This window comes from Salarias fasciatus, chromosome 22, assembly GCF_902148845.1.
Source record: "Salarias fasciatus chromosome 22, fSalaFa1.1, whole genome shotgun sequence".
NCBI classification, from domain to species: Eukaryota; Metazoa; Chordata; class Actinopteri; order Blenniiformes; family Blenniidae; genus Salarias; species Salarias fasciatus.
In genome coordinates, this window is record NC_043765.1 from 19578690 (window position 1) to 19598145 (window position 19456).

At 43.3% G+C, this 19456-nt stretch overlaps 1 protein-coding gene across 5 annotated transcripts in view; it reads right to left on the reverse strand.

Moving 5' to 3' along the window:
- Positions 1-19456, reverse strand: part of elmo1 (engulfment and cell motility 1 (ced-12 homolog, C. elegans)) — a 100324-nt gene that overhangs the window by 61463 nt on the left and 19405 nt on the right. For 4 of the 5 annotated variants that reach the window (XM_030121346.1, XM_030121344.1, XM_030121345.1 and 1 more), the window contains exon 2: positions 5777-5932. In XM_030121346.1, the coding sequence (XP_029977206.1) occupies positions 5777-5854 (78 nt within the window). In that variant the 5' untranslated portion in view covers positions 5855-5932. Of the gene's footprint in view, positions 1-5776; positions 5933-15559; positions 15703-19456 lie in introns of those variants that run through there. The other variant, XM_030121343.1, reaches the window with a different exon arrangement.

Genomic DNA, 19456 nt, shown 5'->3' on the forward strand with positions numbered 1-19456 from the left:
CCAGCACCCTGTCACCGAACATGGAGTTGTTAGCATCTCCCATCCACTAACATGTAGCTGTTAGCATGTCTTTTCCACTAACATGCAGCAGTTAGCATGTCATATCCACTAACATGGAGTTGTTAGCATGTCCCATCCACTAACATGGAGTTATTAGCATCTCTCATCCGCTAGCATGTAGCTGTTAGCATCTCCTATCTACTGACATGTAGCTGTTAGCATCTCCTATCCACTGACATGGAGTTGTTAGCATCTTCCATCCGCTAACATGTAGCTGTTAGCATCTCTCATCCGCTAGCATGTAGCTGTTAGCATCTCTCATCCATTAGCATGTAGCTGTTAGCATCTTCCATCCGCTAACATGTAGCTGTTAGCATCTTCCATCCGCTGACATGTAGCTGTTAGCATCTCCCATCCGCTAACATGTAGCTGTTAGCATCTGCCATCTACTCACATGTAGCTGTTAGCATCTGTCATCCGCTAGCATATAGCTGTTAGCATCTCGTATCTCTCACCCGCTAGCATGTAGCTGTTAGCATCTGCCATCTACTCACATGTAGCTGTTAGCATCTCCCATCCGCTAGCATGTAGCTGTTAGCATCTCCCATCCGCTAGCATGTAGCTGTTAGCATCTCCCATCCGCTAGCATGTAGCTGTTAGCATCTCCCATCCGCTAACATGTAGCTGTTAGCATCTCCCATCCGCTAACATGGAGTTGTTAGCATGTCCCACCCACTAGCATGTAGCTGTTAGCATCTCCCATCCACTAACATGTAGCTGTCAGCATCTCCTATCCGCTAACATGGAGTTGTTAGCATCTCCCATCTGCTAGCATGTAGCTTTTAGCATCTCCCATCCGCTAACATGTAGCTGTTAGCATCTCCCATCCACTAACATGTAGCTGTTAGCATCTGTCATCTGATTCAGCAGGGGCCACGGCAATGGATTGCAGTCCGGGAAGCTCCATTGCCGTGGCCCCCGCTGAATCGGTTGGATTTAAATAACTTCTGAAGGAATCCAAGCTGCACCATGTTTGTCTCAGTGAGTATATGAGCAGGCACACACCTATAAATAAGGTCCAGGTATCAAAAAAACCGGAGTTGCCCTTTAACACTGTTGATTTTGAAATTATCCCTGTGCTTTGTTAAAAATGTCATATTTTGCAAAAATATGGGGTGTGAGGCTCTTATTTTGATAGTCATGTCTGCTCCACTATGTCAAACACCAATATATCCATGTGAGTGTGATTCCATACATTCAATTGCCTGTTTGAGCAGCAATCCATCACTCGTGTGATTTATGGTCACGGAGCACCATCTACTGTGGAAAACAGGTACAACATGCAGAATGTTTTACAGCAGCTCTCAGATCAGCCCTGAGGCTCAATGCCCATATATGGCATAAGTAGGTCACATGATATTAGAGTGTGACTCGGCAGACACACAGTTTCTCTTTGGTTAAAACAGCTGGGGAAATGCATTTCCGTGGACCAAAGTGAGCAAACAATGTCAGAAAGTGATAGGAAATGTAGTTGTCTTTCACTGTAGAGCTTTTCAGAGCAGTCAGACTTATAGTTTTGAAACGGGAGGCTTAATTGATGAAGAAGGTGAGATTTTTGAGCAAAATTTGAGCAAAATTTTGAGCAGAAAGTGTGAATGACGGACTTCCTGTTGCATTTAGGTCATAGGCACGAGTGAGTAAGTTGTAGATCTCGATGAGATGAACGCATGCATATGTTTCTTTTCTCTGTACGACACTGTGAAGGGTGAAACAGTCCATATTAGTGGTTTTTGAGTGAAAAGTGTTTTGAGGCACATTTGATTTGACAGGAAATAATGGACTTCCTGTTGGATTTAGGTATAGGTATGTCTCTTGGTAAATTGTAGAGCTCGATGAGACGAACTCATCCATGTTCATTTTATTTCTCTGCGACATTCGTGCGGGTCGCACTGTCCATTGTAGTGTTGCAAGTGCGTTTTCAGACTTCAAACTTTAAGGGTTAATAAAATCCACACCCTGAGACTTTTGAAAAAGTTTTGAACATCGTCGGAAGAGAAGCTTGTCTTCTATTATTTGGCACCAACCTGACGTCTCCACGACAAGCGGTCTTGGAGCAGATAATTTTTAAAGGAGGAGTCATTTTTTGCCAAATTTTACACTGAAATGGAAATACCGGACTTCCTGTTGCATTTAGGTATAGGTGTTCCTGTGGGTGAATTTTAGATCTCAAGGAGACGAACGCATGAGCACTGCTTTGACATTTCTACGACATTCCTAATGGTTGCTAGAGCTATTTTACTGTTTCTAGGTGGCGCTAGAGAGCCAATTTGGCTATGGGGTTAATTTTTGTATTTTATCAAATGTTTCGCCGATCCAGATGTCCGTGCCAAATTTGGTGAGTTTTCGTGCATGTTTAGGGGGTCAAATTAGCATTTTAATACGCGGTCAGTAAAATAATAATAGAGAAACAAACGGACGAAGAACAATAGAGGCCTTGCCCTCAGGCAAGGTGGCCTCAGTTCTGAGGCCACCTCGCCCTCGGGCTCGGTCCCTAATAACTAGTGAAAACTGTAATGCAAACAAAGCAGCATTTTGGAGTGAAATTTATCAAAACATCTTGTAACAGCCAATGATGTAATAATGATCAATAACCTAATACCTGTAATGATTCATATAGAGGACTGCATTTCTTGGAAATCAAAGCTTATTCCTGGTTTTGTTCAGTTTGCTTATCAAAACAGTGGATGGTGAAGTCTTCACATTCACTGAAGGTCATTTTGAATTTTAATTAAAAAAAAATGTTGCCATTTGTTGGCTTTATTGCATTATTGTTGCCTAATATTTCCAGTTAATATGAAGCAAATCTATATATGTGTTCAATAATCTCATTGGTTTGAAATCTTCGTGATAAAATTGAGGAAGAAACTCCACAGAGTTTAAGGATTCCTGCCCCAGCTGACGGAGGCTATACAGTGTAAAGAAGCCTCCAGCATAACAACAGACCATTGTGACTTGTTTCACTTCTCCTCTTCAAATAGAAAGGCCTCCTTTTCTTTCTGCAAACAGTTCCCTCATCCCTCCATAAATCCATCACCACCCGTCTCCCTGGCATTTCTGACAAACAGCAGCGATGAAACACTTCACGCGGTCGTCTGCGCTTGTAACAAAATCTCAGCATTCCTACAGAAACATCGGACTTTCGTGCCTATGGGGGACTGAGGATATTAGAGGAGATGCCGAATTTACTGTGTGATTTATGCAGACACACACACACACACACACACACACACACACACACACACGCCGAGGCAGATGTACCCCGAACACACTCCCAAATTCAGACTGCACAGGAGCGCGATATAGACTCAGACTTTAAAAAAAACAAAACAAAACAAAAAATAAACACACACACACACACACACACACACACACACACACGCACACACTCTAACAAGCATGCATGTTGCCACACCAACACACCCACACAATTTCACAGAGGCAGAATTGTACCCACGAAAACAAAACAAAACAAAACACACACACACACACACACACACACACACTTTCTCTGGGTCTCAAGACAGCGGCAGAAGCCCACTCCCCGTCGCATGAGTCAGACAGCCATATGCTGCTGCAGGGCCTATTGTACGGCCCAGATGCAGAGGGAGGAGAACAAGGTGGGGGTTGATAGTGGGGGACATGAGAGGAAGAGGCACAGCGCAAGTTTCGCAGTTACAAACAAAACAAGGGGAAGAGGAGGAGTAGTGGAGGGGGGTGGGGGTGGGGGGGTGGGGGGAGAGGGACCGACGAGAGCAAAAGCAAAGAAGGACAAGGAGGAGGCGGCAACAGATAGGTGGAACAAGAAGAAGATGACAGGGAGAGATAAGAGAATTACAGAAAAGCGGAGGAGGGGGAATGAAAGAGGAGAGGTGGCTCAAAGAAAAGCGGAGACAAAAGACACGAGACAGACAAGACGAAAGTTGCGGGCGATTTACAATTCAGCAGTGCAGCCAATGAAGGCGTCATTAAATACAAAAAACCGGCACGCTTAAATCTACATTTAAGTGGTGAAAGCACCTTGTGGCACAACTGAAGCCCAGGTGCTCCATAGTTCAATACTTTATTCAGTGGCGCATCCATTGAGAAGGGCAATCGTAGCTTCATTTGCCACGGTGAGTCATGAGTTGTACAATCATTAGTCCATCCGTGAGTCACACACAGACAGATTGAGAGGAAGGAGAGAGAGAGAGCGAGTGAGAGAGAGACAGAGGAAGAGAGAGAGAGAGAGAGAGATTTTGCACACTGTATGTGTAATCACACAATGCGACACTAAACACATCCCCTCAAAACACGAGGTCGTCATTGTTGGGGCTAATTATTGTATTAGTGTGTCGTTTTGGTGTTTGGTCGACTGCTGACATACAGCGTGGCCTTTGCAGCGCCGACTCTTAATGGACGTGAGTGGAGCACAGTTAAATTCCAAATGCCACTACCCTGTAGTTAATCTCCCAACAAGCCCAGTTTCATCAGATACTGCAAAAATACTGTGTAGATGGAGTACAGTCCGAAGGACAGAACATATCAAATCCATAACTGAAATATGTATTATGAAATTAAACAAACATATTTTGCATTTTAATGAAAAATAAAATGTGTATTTTTAGTTTAAAAAGCATTTATGTGTTTATATAATTTCAATTTTACCCATTATTTAAGTAGGTGCTCATATTTAGTAATGTCTACGCTTCTTCCTCTTACTTTAATGAAAAACGGTACAATGCAGACAGTCACGCATCACATGATTAAAATCCAGAAACTAATTTGTGGACTTTTAAGGCCTGAAATGGTCAAATATGTTCTCAACACTATCATATATAAATGGCACAAAAGGGTATTCATCTGGCCTGATTTGGCATGATATTTCAATGAACGCTCCATAAAGGGTGAACTGTCAACATGACATTTATCATAGAGAAATTAAAGTTTAGCAGGGAGATATTACTGAAAACTGCTCGATTCACTTCATTATTTCACCAGAGTTAAAGGCTCCTCTCTGCTGCTCCTGCAGAACTGCAGCTGCACTCAGTCTAATAACACTGCAGTGGAACGGCGGCAGATCTCCAGCAGCGCAGACATGATTTCCACAGAGATCCTTTACCTGACAGCTGGTGACAGTAAATGTTATCCAGTTAATTATTTAAAATCCCATTTATCTGGCAAAAGCCACAATCTTGAAGGTCATTTTACATTGTTTTGATTCTTTAAAATAAAACTTTAGGAAGTCGATCATGTGCATTAAATGCGATGGATGGTTTTTGTCTCCACAGTGACTTCAACAAGTCTGATAATTGGTCCGATTTAATTAAAATTTCTTAGTCATGCTTCCAAATCCCAGAGCGTTCCGCATCGGATTCAGTGAAATTGTCTTCCAAGCGACGTCGAGGCTGCGGCCGTGTTCGCCGTGAAACATCTTTAATTAAGGCCACTTCCTTCAGGCTAATTGGGATAATTGTTAGGAACAAGGCAAAAGATGCATCATACTCCAATCACATCCGCCCAGCCCCACCAGGCACAGACACCCCCAAACATTTCGGCGACTTCATTAAGCACACGACAGCACATTACTGTGCAGCGCTGTGCTCGGCCAAAGCGTGCGGCGCGTTTAAGGAGTTAAAATCTACAAGATGAAAACAAAAAACGGCTGCTTTTTCTTGGTTGTGCTGCTGTTAAGCCCGGCCTATTGCATCCTCAAAATAGAACCGTGTCTTTCGCCTACCTGATCTATCTCCATGAGCTTGGGGAATGCCCCCGGCCACTCGATGGCCACCTTCACGATGTCTGCCGGCGGCGGCATGGCTGCCGGGGGTGGGGGGTGGGGGGTTCCTGCCTCACACCAACTCGGTCACCGCTACTGGAGCTGGCTCATCCAAACCTGCGGGTCACAAGAGGACGGGGGAGAAAGAGAAAATGGGGCACATTAGTCGAAGCACAGAGCTGGGGTTGTTTTTTTTTTTTTTACATGTTTCTTAAAATTGACAGAATAATGTATAAGCATAAGGAAAAACAGTCGAACAAGGTCGGTGCTAAAAAAAAAAAAAAACTAAATAAATAAGAGATGAGAAATAGATCTTACATCAGTTCATGTTCTTCTTAAACCTTACTTTACTCCTGGTCTGCTATCATTTATACAAACACAACGGCTTTAAAACTGCAACGCAATAACTACTATTCACTAGCACTCATATTTGTATTAAAAGTCTTGTTTCAACACAGAGCACAACTTCTAACACCCACGAATACAAACTGAAGCGGGCAGATTTTTTAATCTGTCCTCTGAGATCACTTTATTATCACGGGGTATACTAATTCAATTTCCGATCGTTGACACAGCATTACAGCCACTCAGGTTTACTCACAAGTGTAATTGTCTGTTTTTGTGCAGAAGTCGCAGAAATTGATTTTTTTTTTTTTAACCTACTTTGGCTCGCAGGGGCTTGTTGTATTTTAGTCCTTTGTATAAAGCAAAGAGAGGAATTAGCAGCCTTGTAGATGAACTTTAGCTACATTAGCAGCTATGGAGCACTTGAAAGTGAAAGGTTAAGCAAGTCAGTGGAACGGAGCGTCTTCCCATGCCGCATCCCGGTAGCTGGAGGGGGTCTTCCTCTCATTTTACACATAAAGGTCAGTTTACTCATCATGGAGGGCACGGCACTACGTTTGGAAGGATGGACCGCGCATCTGGATGAGCCCTGTCAGGTCCGAGTAAATTACTCCAGCGACGTCCCCTGGTCATCTCCGATGTTTACCCTTTTTTTTTTTCTTCAGATCTGTGGCCAAATACATTATGTTAGAATAAGTCAGCTTTGTTCTCTAGAGACAGCAGTGACTCATATTTGCTTTGTTTTTCTTTAAATTGAATTTATTTTATTAGTCTTGAATGCCAGAGGTGCTACAGTGGCCTCGTGGTTAGTGTTCTCACCTCATAGTTCAAGTCTGGCTTTCTGGCAGCTTCTACCCATACATACATTTATTTATTGATTGATTTGTTTTCTACATACTCTGACCAGGAATATGTTTGTGCTTAACGGGTCACTTTAAAAGTACAGAAGCTGGTTGGATGTGTGATGTACAGAGAAATATGCAATCTCTTGTTCTTTAAAGGGATACTTCAACATTTTGGCAAATTGGCCCATTTAGCGCAATTCCTTAGTCATTTCAAACAGCATACTTACTGTATTTTGTGATGGGGAGCTGTTGTTTATTCCGTGGTGAGTCGAGGAGGGCTTCGCGGCGGACATAATGGAAGTGGATGGTATTTTTGCTTTCCCTCGTCAAACTCATGAAACACAATCCAACAACCCCAAAACACTTTGGTGGACACGTTATAATCCGCACATTCACTACGCTGTGGAACACCAACAAATAATATTGTAGCGTTACGACACTGAAGCAAACACTGGGAACTACTTTTTCTTTTGAAATCACTACGCCCAGATGCCACATTTAGTAAGGAGTTCCGTCTTTGCAATTTTCGCAAAAACAACTCAATCTCGTAATTTTGCATGAATATTTCACGGCGTAGTGAATGTGCGGATTATAACGTGTCCACCAAAGTGTTTTGGGGTTGTTGGATTGTGTATTTGATGAGTTTGACGAGGGGAAGCAAAAATACCGCCCACTTCCATTGTGTCCGCCGCGAAGCCCTCCTCGACTCACCACAGAATAAACAACAGCTCGCTCTCACAAAAAAAGTAAGTATGCTGCTCTAAATGACTAAGGAATTGCGCTAAATGGGCCAATTTGCCAAAATGTTGAAGTATCCCTTTAACATGAAGCCTGCAGCAGCGGGAGTTTTCTCTCCTGCTTCTGTCCCCGTGCACGAGACTCCTGGGAGGACACCACAGACAGCCCCACGTCTGACGGAGAAGAGAAGACGACTGCCGAATTGACCTGAAACCCTGTGGATTTCAGAGATAAGTCGGTCTGAGGTCCCGAGGTGGGAAATACTGCCCAGCTGAAGTCCAAAGGTAAAAAAGAAACACACACACACACACACACACACACACACACACACACACACACACATACACACACACACAGAAAACCCCAGCCAAATCACACAACCAGTGGGGAAAAATAGGCAATGGCACAGAGCAGAAGCTCTGTGCTCGCAGGGGGTCCAGCGAAACCAACTGGTGCACAGTCATCGAGTGGAAAATGTTACACAGATATGCCCTAAACTAACTGACAGACGCATCAATAATTTACCCTCCCAGCCTGTCTAGAAAGCTCCGATCACCCCAGTTCCTGGTGGAGGAGCCTGTTTACATATTTAATCTCGATCCATAATACATAAAGACCGGCTCGGACTAATTCCTGGGAGAACACTATTGAGCAGAATACTGCGAGTGGTGATGTGATATACACACATAGCCACACACACACACACACACACACACACATCATCAACAGGCAGAACTGAGCCTGAGAAACGGTAACTTTGAACTGTCAGTCACATACATGTGCCCCTTTGATTATTGCATGTATCAATATAAAGACAGTATACGTAATGAGGCTGGCCGCTGCGTGCGAATCACCCCATAATAATCCACATCGCCTGTTTTTTTTTTTTTGTTTTTTTTTTTCCAAGGGCCCGTTGCCATGGCAGCTGCTGCATCAATAGCTTCAGATGTGGATGCATTTTCTTTCCAAATTGCATACCATACTCAAGTCACGTTTGTCACAACTCCACAAAATGAGTCGTTGCCCTCTCGCGCTCATGAAGAATTCGCCACTGAAACACGGGCGATTATGCTCATTGAAGATCTGAGCGGTTACGCGAGGTGTATGAAATATTTCCAGAGACATTTTGCCTTCACAAGTGAGGCTTGGTGGAAGCAGGCATGTTATCTCTCTGCGTTCGCCTGCACCGCTGCCTCTCTCTTTCCATACTACTTATGCAGAGATATCGCTGCTGGCCCTCATTCAAAAACAAAAGCCGGAGAGTGACATGCGCAGAGAGTGAAACAAGGGGAGAAAAACAGATGGAAACTTCTGGATGAACACAATAGAACAAACACTTCAGAAAATAAATGTGTGGTTCTTAAAAATAACAACAAATAAACTGAAACAGCAGCACGACCGTGTTTACTCCATGTGAAGTACGTCTTGCTGTACATTCAGAGGGATTGTGTGAGTCACTCTCCTCTATTCTACACACAAAAGCTTGTTAGTCATTCATCTATGCACAGATTACTTCTCTCTCAATATGGGCTGTGGAGACAGACAAGACGCTGAAAGGTTATATTTTAGTCGTGGCACAAAAGCAAGACTCCAGGGAGTGGGATTGTCTTTCAATTTCACGGAAATTTTCTAAGCATTTGAGTCTAAAATTTCATTGTTTTGACTAAAGATTAAAGTTTCTATGGTGAAAAATGAGAGTAATGAATATGTCCTTATTTCATAACAATAACTTCATACATAATATAGTCCTTTTGTTTATATAAAATGAAGCTAAGAGTGCTTCACAAGGACGAAGAGGGCAAAGAGACTTTAAAAATCAACAACTAAATCATCAAAGATGTGATAAAAACATAAATACACTTAAAGAGAGGACAAGAAAGCTTTTAGTTGCTTTATCAAACTACAAGCAGATGCTGCATGGCTAATGTTGACTGGTACAGAATAAAAACAGAAAGCTGGTTCACTATTTTCATCTCCCACTACATTAACATTCAACAGAGCGGCAGCATTTTAGATATTACAGCTTATTGACGGAGGCAGAATGGTCTATAAGCAGGCAGCAGTGCTTCAAAAATCCTGAAACGGCCACGGTGACAGATCTCAATCAATATTCCAACCGTCTTCTATTCCACTTTACCAAACTCGCATGCGCTGGAGCCGAACCTGGAACAGGTCACTAGTCCAGCACAGAGCAAACACAGAAATATGCATTTTAATACATTTCTAATTAAATTAAGGTCTGTGATGGCACATTTTTAAAAAGGTAAAATTACAAAGACAAGATGTAACACAAAAAAAGTGAATTTTGATGGGAGTACTGCCATTAAAACACAAGCCTATAACACTGACAGAGGATATGATTTGGGGTTTTTTTCCAGTAAAAGACGGAGAGTGCATAATTCAGTGTTTCTACGTGTGCATTCCCGGCACCTTGTCATCATCTTCCGAGAACTTCTGATGACTCAAAGATGAACGGCCTTGAGGACTATTGATTGGAAATGCACACACACACACACACACACACGCACGCACGCACACACGCACCACACAGCATCACACACCTACTCCTCTGCCGGCAGCCACAGTTCATCCCTTGAAAACGAGCTTGGACGTAATTGGGGGACACAGCGGTTCGACACAACAGCACGCCACAAGCATCGCTAAAGGTGATTCAGGACTCATTTGATCAACATGTTTTTCCGCCACAATCGACACATGGCTTTTGGAAACAACTTCTTGGCAGCGAGACGTTCAAAATAAAGAGCCGTCTCTTCTGTGTAATGTGTATGTCTCCATATATCCTCTCGTCATTGTCGTCATGAGTATTTACCGCCCCCCGAGGGTCTGTGTATCAATTCCCAATCTGTCAAAATGGCATCTCGCTGCAGCCTCTTCACACTGTAAATGGAACCTTGTTATCGAGCTCGCTGCTGTCAGGGCTCATCATGTCAGAGTCGGTGATTTGCTGCAACCTGGTCTGGTCGACTGCGAGTGACTGACTGAGTGTTTGCATTCTACCCTGCCAGAGGGCTCCGCAATGCTCACTCCAGTGTTTTTTTATTTACAGGAGAACAATCGGAGTTTCAGGATCTCATTCACGGCCGTCGTTAATTTTGCCCACCACATCGTCAAGCCCTTTTCTGCAAAGTCTCTCTATTAAGAAGATATTTTCTGCAGAATTTGACCAAAAAGAACATAAGTCATGACAGACAGGCTCATTTATTTCTGAAATTTTCCTGACACAGTCATTCCACTGGCTTAATTGCACTAATGTACTGTAAGCAGCAGCGGGCTGCCAAAGCCATCACACCACGACTGACTGGGCCCCATTCCAGCCTCATATTGTAAGCTATGAATGTGTGTGAGTGCAATTAATCTATCCTTAAATACTCATCCACCTGCTGAAACCAGAGAGCCATGTGCCGCTGGGGCACACAGACCATAATTCCTCAGGATTAGATCCAGAAGAGTGGAAAGGGGGGGGAAAAAAAACAACAAAATCTTGAGTTACCCACAGAAACTAGTGATCTGATCCGCTGCCAGAGGTCGAAATCAGGGAACAAACCCGAGAGAGAGGGTAAGAGGAGAGGACGGAGGACGAGAAGTAAAGCAGTGTGATTTGTTAGACAGTGCTCGGTTTCACCTCAATAATTCATGATGTGTAATGCGAGGGTCACATCATCAGCAGAGGAGGAGGGAGGAGAAGGTCAAGGCGAAAAACCCAAAGTAACATGAGAGGGAACGGAGTGAAAGGTAACAGAGATAAAAGGGAAGGCAGGCATTTAAATATAAAGGGCATGAGGGCATATTATGAAGTCATGGGATGCGTGACCACAAATACAACAAAGGATAAAAAAAAAACAATCCCACTGGGGAGGAAGACAGAAAAAAATCCGAATATAAAGTTCTAAATTCCATGAAGGCAAAATTACAATGATGAAATAAACTCAAGTCCAGAACTATTATATAAATCTGTATCTGACTTTTCCAACAGTCCATTCATTCTGTACAGATCCCTTTAGAGGTATTCTGATGAATTTCACTGTGGATGTGCGAGAGTTGGGAGCTGTGCTTTACTTATGAAGAGAATAAAATTTTTATCCATCCCTGCAGTAAAAATAACTGAGCAGAAAAGGGAACATGGAGGCCAGGGAGGAGGGTTATCCTTCTCACCGTACCAGGGAATCACTCCCTGTCTTTCGCAGAAACACAAACAAATAGCTATTTAAAAGATTATAGACAAAATCAAATGAGCCCACTGTGTTTTTGTCCTTCATATAACAGGAGACTGACTGTCGGCTGAAAGCGTTCTACATTCGGAACAGGCAGAGAAATGCTCCTCCAGGGACCTTTTAGTGAGAACCTTAATGATGTGAGAAAACAAGAGGCAGCGGATTTTACAGGCGGTGACAGTGTGACCAAGCGGCTCTCAGTCCTGATGAACGTCCAATTTATAGGAACTGAGAAGCCGTCGTTAAAAAATGGGGTAAACAGGCCAAAATCAAAAACGACAGGTGCAAAAATAAATAAATTAATTAAAAAAATAAAATGGAAAAGTTCACTTCTCTTGCAAAACGTGAATTTTCAAGCAATGTGTGAAATATTGAATATGAAATGAGCAAAGAAATTTCCAAAAATAAACCTTAAATCCATTTAATGGACAATTATCATTGTGCTGTCAATAATGCACATACAGGTATACATGATTCTTTAAGGCAGGGCTACTCAACCCTGGTCCTCGTGGGCCGCAATCCAGCATGTTTTAGATGTTTCCCTCTTCCAACACAGCTGATTCAAATGATCAGGATCGTTATCAGCCTGATCATTTGAATCAGCTGTGTTGGAAGAGGGAAACATCTAAAACATGCTGGATTGCGGCCCACGAGGACCAGGGTTGAGTAGCCCTGCTTTAAGGAAAAGTCTACGTTCAATTCAATATCTTTACAAATTAGTACACTGAACGTATATGGGAAAAAAAATGCTATAGTGAGGCATTGTTTTTAACAATGCCTCTTGATGGAAAATATAAGGAAATGCCCAAAAATTGTGCCTGAAATCCTTTCTGCTGCAGTATTTCTCTTCTGGCTAAAGTGGGTTAAATGTTGATGGTATTACTTTTGCATGTAAGTTATCACAAATTCACGATACAGCTTTAACGAGAGAATGAATGAAGGAATGAATGAATAAATAAAATGTTCTCAAGCGATAGAGTAGCACTTGTGTTCAGTTTTGACCCCTACTCCCACTACAAAAGCGTCCCTAAGTAAATAATTTAAAAAGGCCGTCCACTTCTAGTGAAAAATTTACTGTGTTTTCTTTGCAATTTCTCCACTGTCAAAAGTCATCCTGTAGGCCAGCTTTGTTTTCATTTTGGTGGTTGTTGAAAGAAACACATCTGACTATTTTTCTCATGTATAAAGTCAATTAGAAACGTGAGACCAAAGTTCTTCTCCTTATCTCCCCTTTAAAGTTTAGTTCAGTTCCGTTGTTTAGCAATGCGCCCTTAATGATGTGATTATTATGAACGTCAGCAGATCACAAAGACAGCTGGACCAAACCTACAACTTGTCTAAAAGTATTCCATCATCCATCTTAAAGAAACCTGGACTCACACTCACCATGTCAAACGCTGTTCCAAACGGTACTCACAGTGGTTTTGCAAACACTCTAATCTGTTGTCATAGACAGCAGCATGCGAAACGTGGCATCAAACATGCATTAAAACCCGTTTTACCTGCAAACACCATGAACCAAACAGCAGGAAGAGGTCACCCTCGCAATATACATATTTGTTCTTAGCCTGCAGAAAATCCTCTTATAAATTCACATCTGGCAGCCTTGGTTTGGTTGCCCTATAATGTTTTGACAGTGCCATGCATTTTAAGGGAGCGGGCATGAGCATAGCTAATGCTTCAGAGAGGGAACTGCAATAAATGTTCATGCAGACATCTGCGTCTTTGCTTTAGAGTGGGTGTGTCTGCATTAGCTTAGGTACTGGGTAGATTTCAAAAGAAAAACCCTTCGAGCTCTTCATCTGATGCTTCTACAAAGGGCCCGCCTAGCTGCAGGGGCCAGTGAGTGTGCATGTGTGCGTGCATGCACGCATGCATGTGTGCGTATGTGCGCAAAAAGAGCACAATCTTTTATCTGCGAGTTGAGACAAAAGACCACCGACGTGCCGCAGAGGACCGAGAGTTACTGTCGCCGAGACGCCTTCAACCACCTACACATAAACTTGCCACAGGCCGATCACATTACACATTTCATGTGTGTATATCATGAACGCACACACTCCCATGTCTCATGTAGACGCAAGGTTCAAAGCTCCAGTAGTCTGATATGTCTGCAAAGCTGCAAAAACGAACTCCAACACTCTGAAATTCTTTCAATTAAACGCCTTTGAAAAATGTGAAACCTGAACTTTTTCTGATACGGCAGCCATCATACCAGCTATTCACATTTTTCTTTGAACTGTCATCTTTTAATGTAGGTTTGTAATATTTGACTTGGAAAGAAGAACTACACATCGCGCCAATCCAATTTTGTTTGCTGTCATGCCTCTCGCCCCATATAATGCCGAGAAGTGGTGTAAATGTAAAAGAATAATTCAAACCGTGAACGACGACTGAAAGAAAGAATCCTAAAAATGCTGCTGTTGTGTTCTAGGGCACAGGGAAAAAACCGCCGGGTATGGAACAAAGTGCTGACAAAACAGTTGCAAATAAAGGAAGAGGACCAAAGGAAAGCAGAAAGGCAGGGGTCAGGATTTAGAAATGTGGCTGCAAGGTTCAGCCGAAGGAGGAAGTGCCAAGCTGCAAGAAATTCATAAGGCATAAATAATGCGTCAACAAGGCACAGAGCAAAACAATCAAGCAAGCTCCTGTTTTGTTGAACTAAACCTTCCAAAGTTTAAAAGTCGGACTGATGAATGTCACTACATCCCGGTGATTTAGTGGCGCCACTTTTGGCGCGTCAGATGTGCACCTATGTGTTAAAAACCCGCCCTCGTCCTCTCAACACCGCTGCAAAAACAGGATATCCTGTCGAACGACGGTCCCAGCAGCAAACCTCTTGCAGAACAAACGGCCCGTGGCGGTGACACCAGCTCCACTTACGACTGTGCCCACTGAGGGTGTGCGCAGTTAACTGAATCTCTACAGGCTGGAAAATGAGCGCCGTGCTGCTAAACAAGGTACAAACACGGCCTAAATACTGTGTTCGAGTCAGCCGGCGAACTGAGGTAAACAAGTGAGTCAGAAACAATTAGAGATACTCCGACTGCATCCTGCAAAAACCCAGATAATCAAAACACTGGGGCGTTTATAGAAAATGGAGTGACAAAAAAAAAAAAAAAAAACTTGCCAAGGAAAAAAAATAAGACATGCAGGCATAAAACTAATTCTTGATGTGCATAGAAGACTCTTCAGACGGCCCAGTAATTACTTTCCAAAGCAGCAGATTCATCCGCAGTGTAAGCATGCTTCTTCTTCAGCGATTCCAAAATCATAAACTTCTGACATCGCAATTTACAACCCCACAAACCATGAGGCAACGAGGCCGCCTTAAAACCCATCTGCTCTTCTACACGACTGTTCTTCTCTGGTCAGAGGGAAGAAAACCCACTGGATCAGGCACAGAGGCCTTCCCGGCACACACCGAGACATCAAAACCAAACATCAGACCGCAGCGTTCATGCCCACTGGTGACACACAGGAGAGGTCAGGAGGCCGGGAAGCAGGCAGAGCCACACCCGCAGGCCCTCTGCGTCCTGTGCAGCATGAAGACAGAGGAGAGAGAACCGTGCGCGGTGACTTACCCGGAAAACTTGACAACCGACAGGGCCGTTAACCCGTCTCCTGCGCTAGCCGACCGCTACGTGAAGACTGAAAAAGTTGCCTTTCCCTGAGCTTTGTCTTCAGTCTGAATATCCAGATGCAAGTGAAGTGCCTTCAGCATCACCAGTTATGGACAAAAAAAAAACAAAAAAAAAAAACTTCACAGCGGTTTGTGCACGGCGTCGCTCAAGGCAAAAGAGCGACCAAGAGAGTGCTGAGAGAGACAGAAGGAGGAAGTAGGCGTTTGCTGAGAAAAGAGGAAATGGGTCTGTCGGAGAAACGGGGGCAAAATTTGAAGATAACGACGACTGGATTTATACGGGATGAATCTCGTGCCAGTAGGAAGTGACTGCGAATTCTGTATGTGAATCATTTAAATTGAACCTGAAACGGAACTTTAAATTTAATATACTGGTTTGACGCCAGGTCCCAGATGTGTGGCGCAAGAAATTTGAATCAAGAAACCTAATTTGAATGGAGATAAGTGAAATGGGAAAGTGACAATGAAATAGGAAGCTGAATTTTTCAGTTGAATGAAATAGTTTCACTTATTCAAACCAATTCATTCAGGTTCAAATGTAATCACAATAAGTTTAACGCTACTTCCTGCAGCTCATTGCATGAGTCCATAAGGGAGGCAGAATTCTACAAACACATCAAAATATGAAGTGCTCATGTCCTGCACAATGCCACCACACTGTTAACATCCAACATCCTAAGCATACTGGAAAACTTGGGAATTGTACATGTGAGATTAATGAGGACAGATCTTTTGATCATGTTTCCCAGCCCGGGGTGTGAGACCCCCTCCTGTGGAGTGGGGTGACTGAGATAACAGGGTGCCGAGGTTGTGTGAAGCCGTCAAAACTTGATTTGCATGTCCACAGATCAAAAGAATCCATAACAGAACACCTTGCATCTAAAGCAGGCCAGCGAATCTGCTGATTGCTTTTATTTTCAGGGCTCGTCGTTTTGTATGTTTGTGAAAGTTGAGTGTGGCTGAAAGCTCCTGGCAAATCAGAGATCTGAATCAGTCTGGAGGGGAAGCAAGACACTGGGAGAGCAGTATGAGCATTGCGACAACACAGAAGAAACACTAATCTGTATTGCAGAGTAACATGACATTTCTAACACTGTGTTGTCATAATATTCAGCATCACAAATTTTAGCAATATATTCATTGCCAGCTGGACCAGGTCACTGACTTTGTTTACACCTGTTAAAATGGTTTATCCTGCTACATTCAGGAGCAGAGACATGAGAAATGTGATTGCTTATATCATTCATTGACTGTTTGATGAGTTGTTTCTGTTCTAGCGTCTGTAGTTGCGTCTATTTATTTTGCAGTTTCTGCCTCTGTGATTTTTATCAGCAGAAAAAAGCCTACAAACTGGCTCAGATGTTTATATGCCACGGTTTCTCACAACCAGAATAATAAGTGTAACCACTATGTGTATTCAAATTGACCAGAACTGTTCAGGCAAGCAAACCGATGTACGAGAAACTTTCACTTCCATCTCCAGGTCCCCTCATTTATCAAAGATGCACTTGTGTCAAAGCTGACTACAACACATGCCAACAAAGTGAGTCATAAGGTCTGTTCTGTCAGATCGTGCTGCTGATCACTTTGATAAACGCTCGAATTAAACTATTACTGCTGGAGCAGAGCAATGACATCTTCAGCCCGAGCTGCTCGACGGGCCATCTGTGTGAGTGACACACAAAACAGATGTTTACTCCACCCAGGCTGAGGTCAACTTCGGTTCACATGAGCCCCATAAATGAACCATTCAGGATTTTCAGATCCAACTACTGAACCCTGGAGAGGCAGGAGGAGACTACTGCAGCACAGCAACACCGGAGAAAACAAAACAAATAGAGAGACATTAATCATGTTCTGTCCGGAGCACGTCAAGTACAAGACAGGATTCCATGCAAGTTAAGACATTTCATCGAGGCTGGAGTGCACGCTAACATCACCCAATGAAGTGAAAAAGTAGAGGATCGCCATCATTTGTGACTCCTTTCCAATTATTTATAGAAGTGTCCGCCAGGGGAAGAGAAACAAAGTGAGGAAGGCTGAGTCAGACATCTGCACAGCTCCATGTCAAAGCTCCTTTCACAATCCATCCAAATTATCTTGACTCCCCTTTGACTCCTCTTCCTCTCTCTTCAGGCCCTATTAACCCACCCAGGACCCTGAACCATATCAGTTACCCGACCTTCACAGCTCCTGTAAGTCACTCCCACTTCCACAGACCACCTGCTGCTCCAGTGAAACTTAAAAAACCTGAACGACAGAACACAATCCAGCTGAGGACAGGCTACAGGCAATTTAATTAGTATGGCCTGTTTAAACAATGCAACTGAGAAAACAAATGAAAAACTGTATTATAGTCAGTACAAAGGTATGTTGCAGAGATTGCAGAGTAAAGAGTTTTTCTATTCAGTGCAAAACTATCAACTTCTTCTTTCCTCACAGCTAGAAGACTTGAGATCTACTCAAAGAAGAGGTCTGTTCTCTGTGCTTGCATAGATTTCTCCAAGTAGTTTAACTTCCTCTCACAAACCAACGACGTGAATGCTTCTTGAGTGGCTGAATGTCCACTTGTCTCTCTGTTAGAGTGGTGACCGGCACATGCTCTATCCTGCATTTTAGCAGGGAGCTGCACCTAAAGTTGGATGAAGGTGGAACAGATGTTGTCACACATGGGTGCAGTGGTTCGCACTGTTGTGTCACACTTAAAATATGACCTGTTCAAGTCTGGTTTGTCATGAGTCCTTGTCTGGGTAATCTGATTTATCCCTACAATCCCAGCAGGTTTGGATGCAACGGGCTTAGCTTGAACTGTAGTGGTCGTGTCCAGGAAATAGCTTTGGACAACAGGTGGGATTAAATTCAATATTCACAGGAATTTTTGTGGTAAAGCAAAAATCTAGACACAGTGATCAAAACTGTGCCAGTCTTTGACTGACCCTGAAGTACTGCCATGTTTGGTGACATTACCAAACCCACGATCCTACAACTATTCTTTTTGGATGCAAACTCTATAAACTAATGCATCATGACATTAGGACCACTTCCAGGTGAAGTGAATAACAGTGATTATCTCTTTACCATGGCACCTGTTTGTGGGTGGCATGTACTATGAAGCACATGAACATTTTGTCCTCAAAGTGTGAGAAACAGAAAAAAAATTGGCAAGCTTAAGGATTGGAACGGGGTTTGACGAGGGACAGATTGTGATTCTCCATGACTGGGTCAGAGCATAAATGTAACTCTATGGGACAGTGTCAGTCAAGAGTCGTTCAAGAAGGGGGACTGAAGGTTGGCAAGAGAAGTTAAACCCAGTAGAAGACCTACTGCACTGTTGCTTGAAATGCTGCAGTAGTTAATGCTCGTTCAGTGTGCTGTGTGTGTGTGTGTGCGTGTGTGTGGTGGTGCAGACGAGTCAGGTCGGTTGAAACAGCAGTGGCCTCATTCAGCCACATAAAGTGTCCTGCCACATGCAGAAATGGTTCAGGGGTGGTTTGTCCTATCCATGGAGACCCAACCTTGCAAATTACAGGACTGAAAGAATGTGCGGCTGACATCTTGGTGAAAGATAACGCAACACATCTTCAGTAGTCAGGGAACTAACAGGCCTGATGGACCACGGCTGCTTTGGAAATAAAAGGGGGGACTACTCTACTGAGCAACGTATGTCAGATGCTGTTTAATCATCGCAACGGCAGTCTTACGAATAGTGAAAATACCTGTTTTTAGGCTTTAGCAGAGGTTGTTATCAGTCAGCTGTGTCTCTGACCATGGCCCATGGTGCTACTGCTTGATGATTCAGGGCTCCAGTTGTGCACATCTCTACATGGCTGTAGACCAA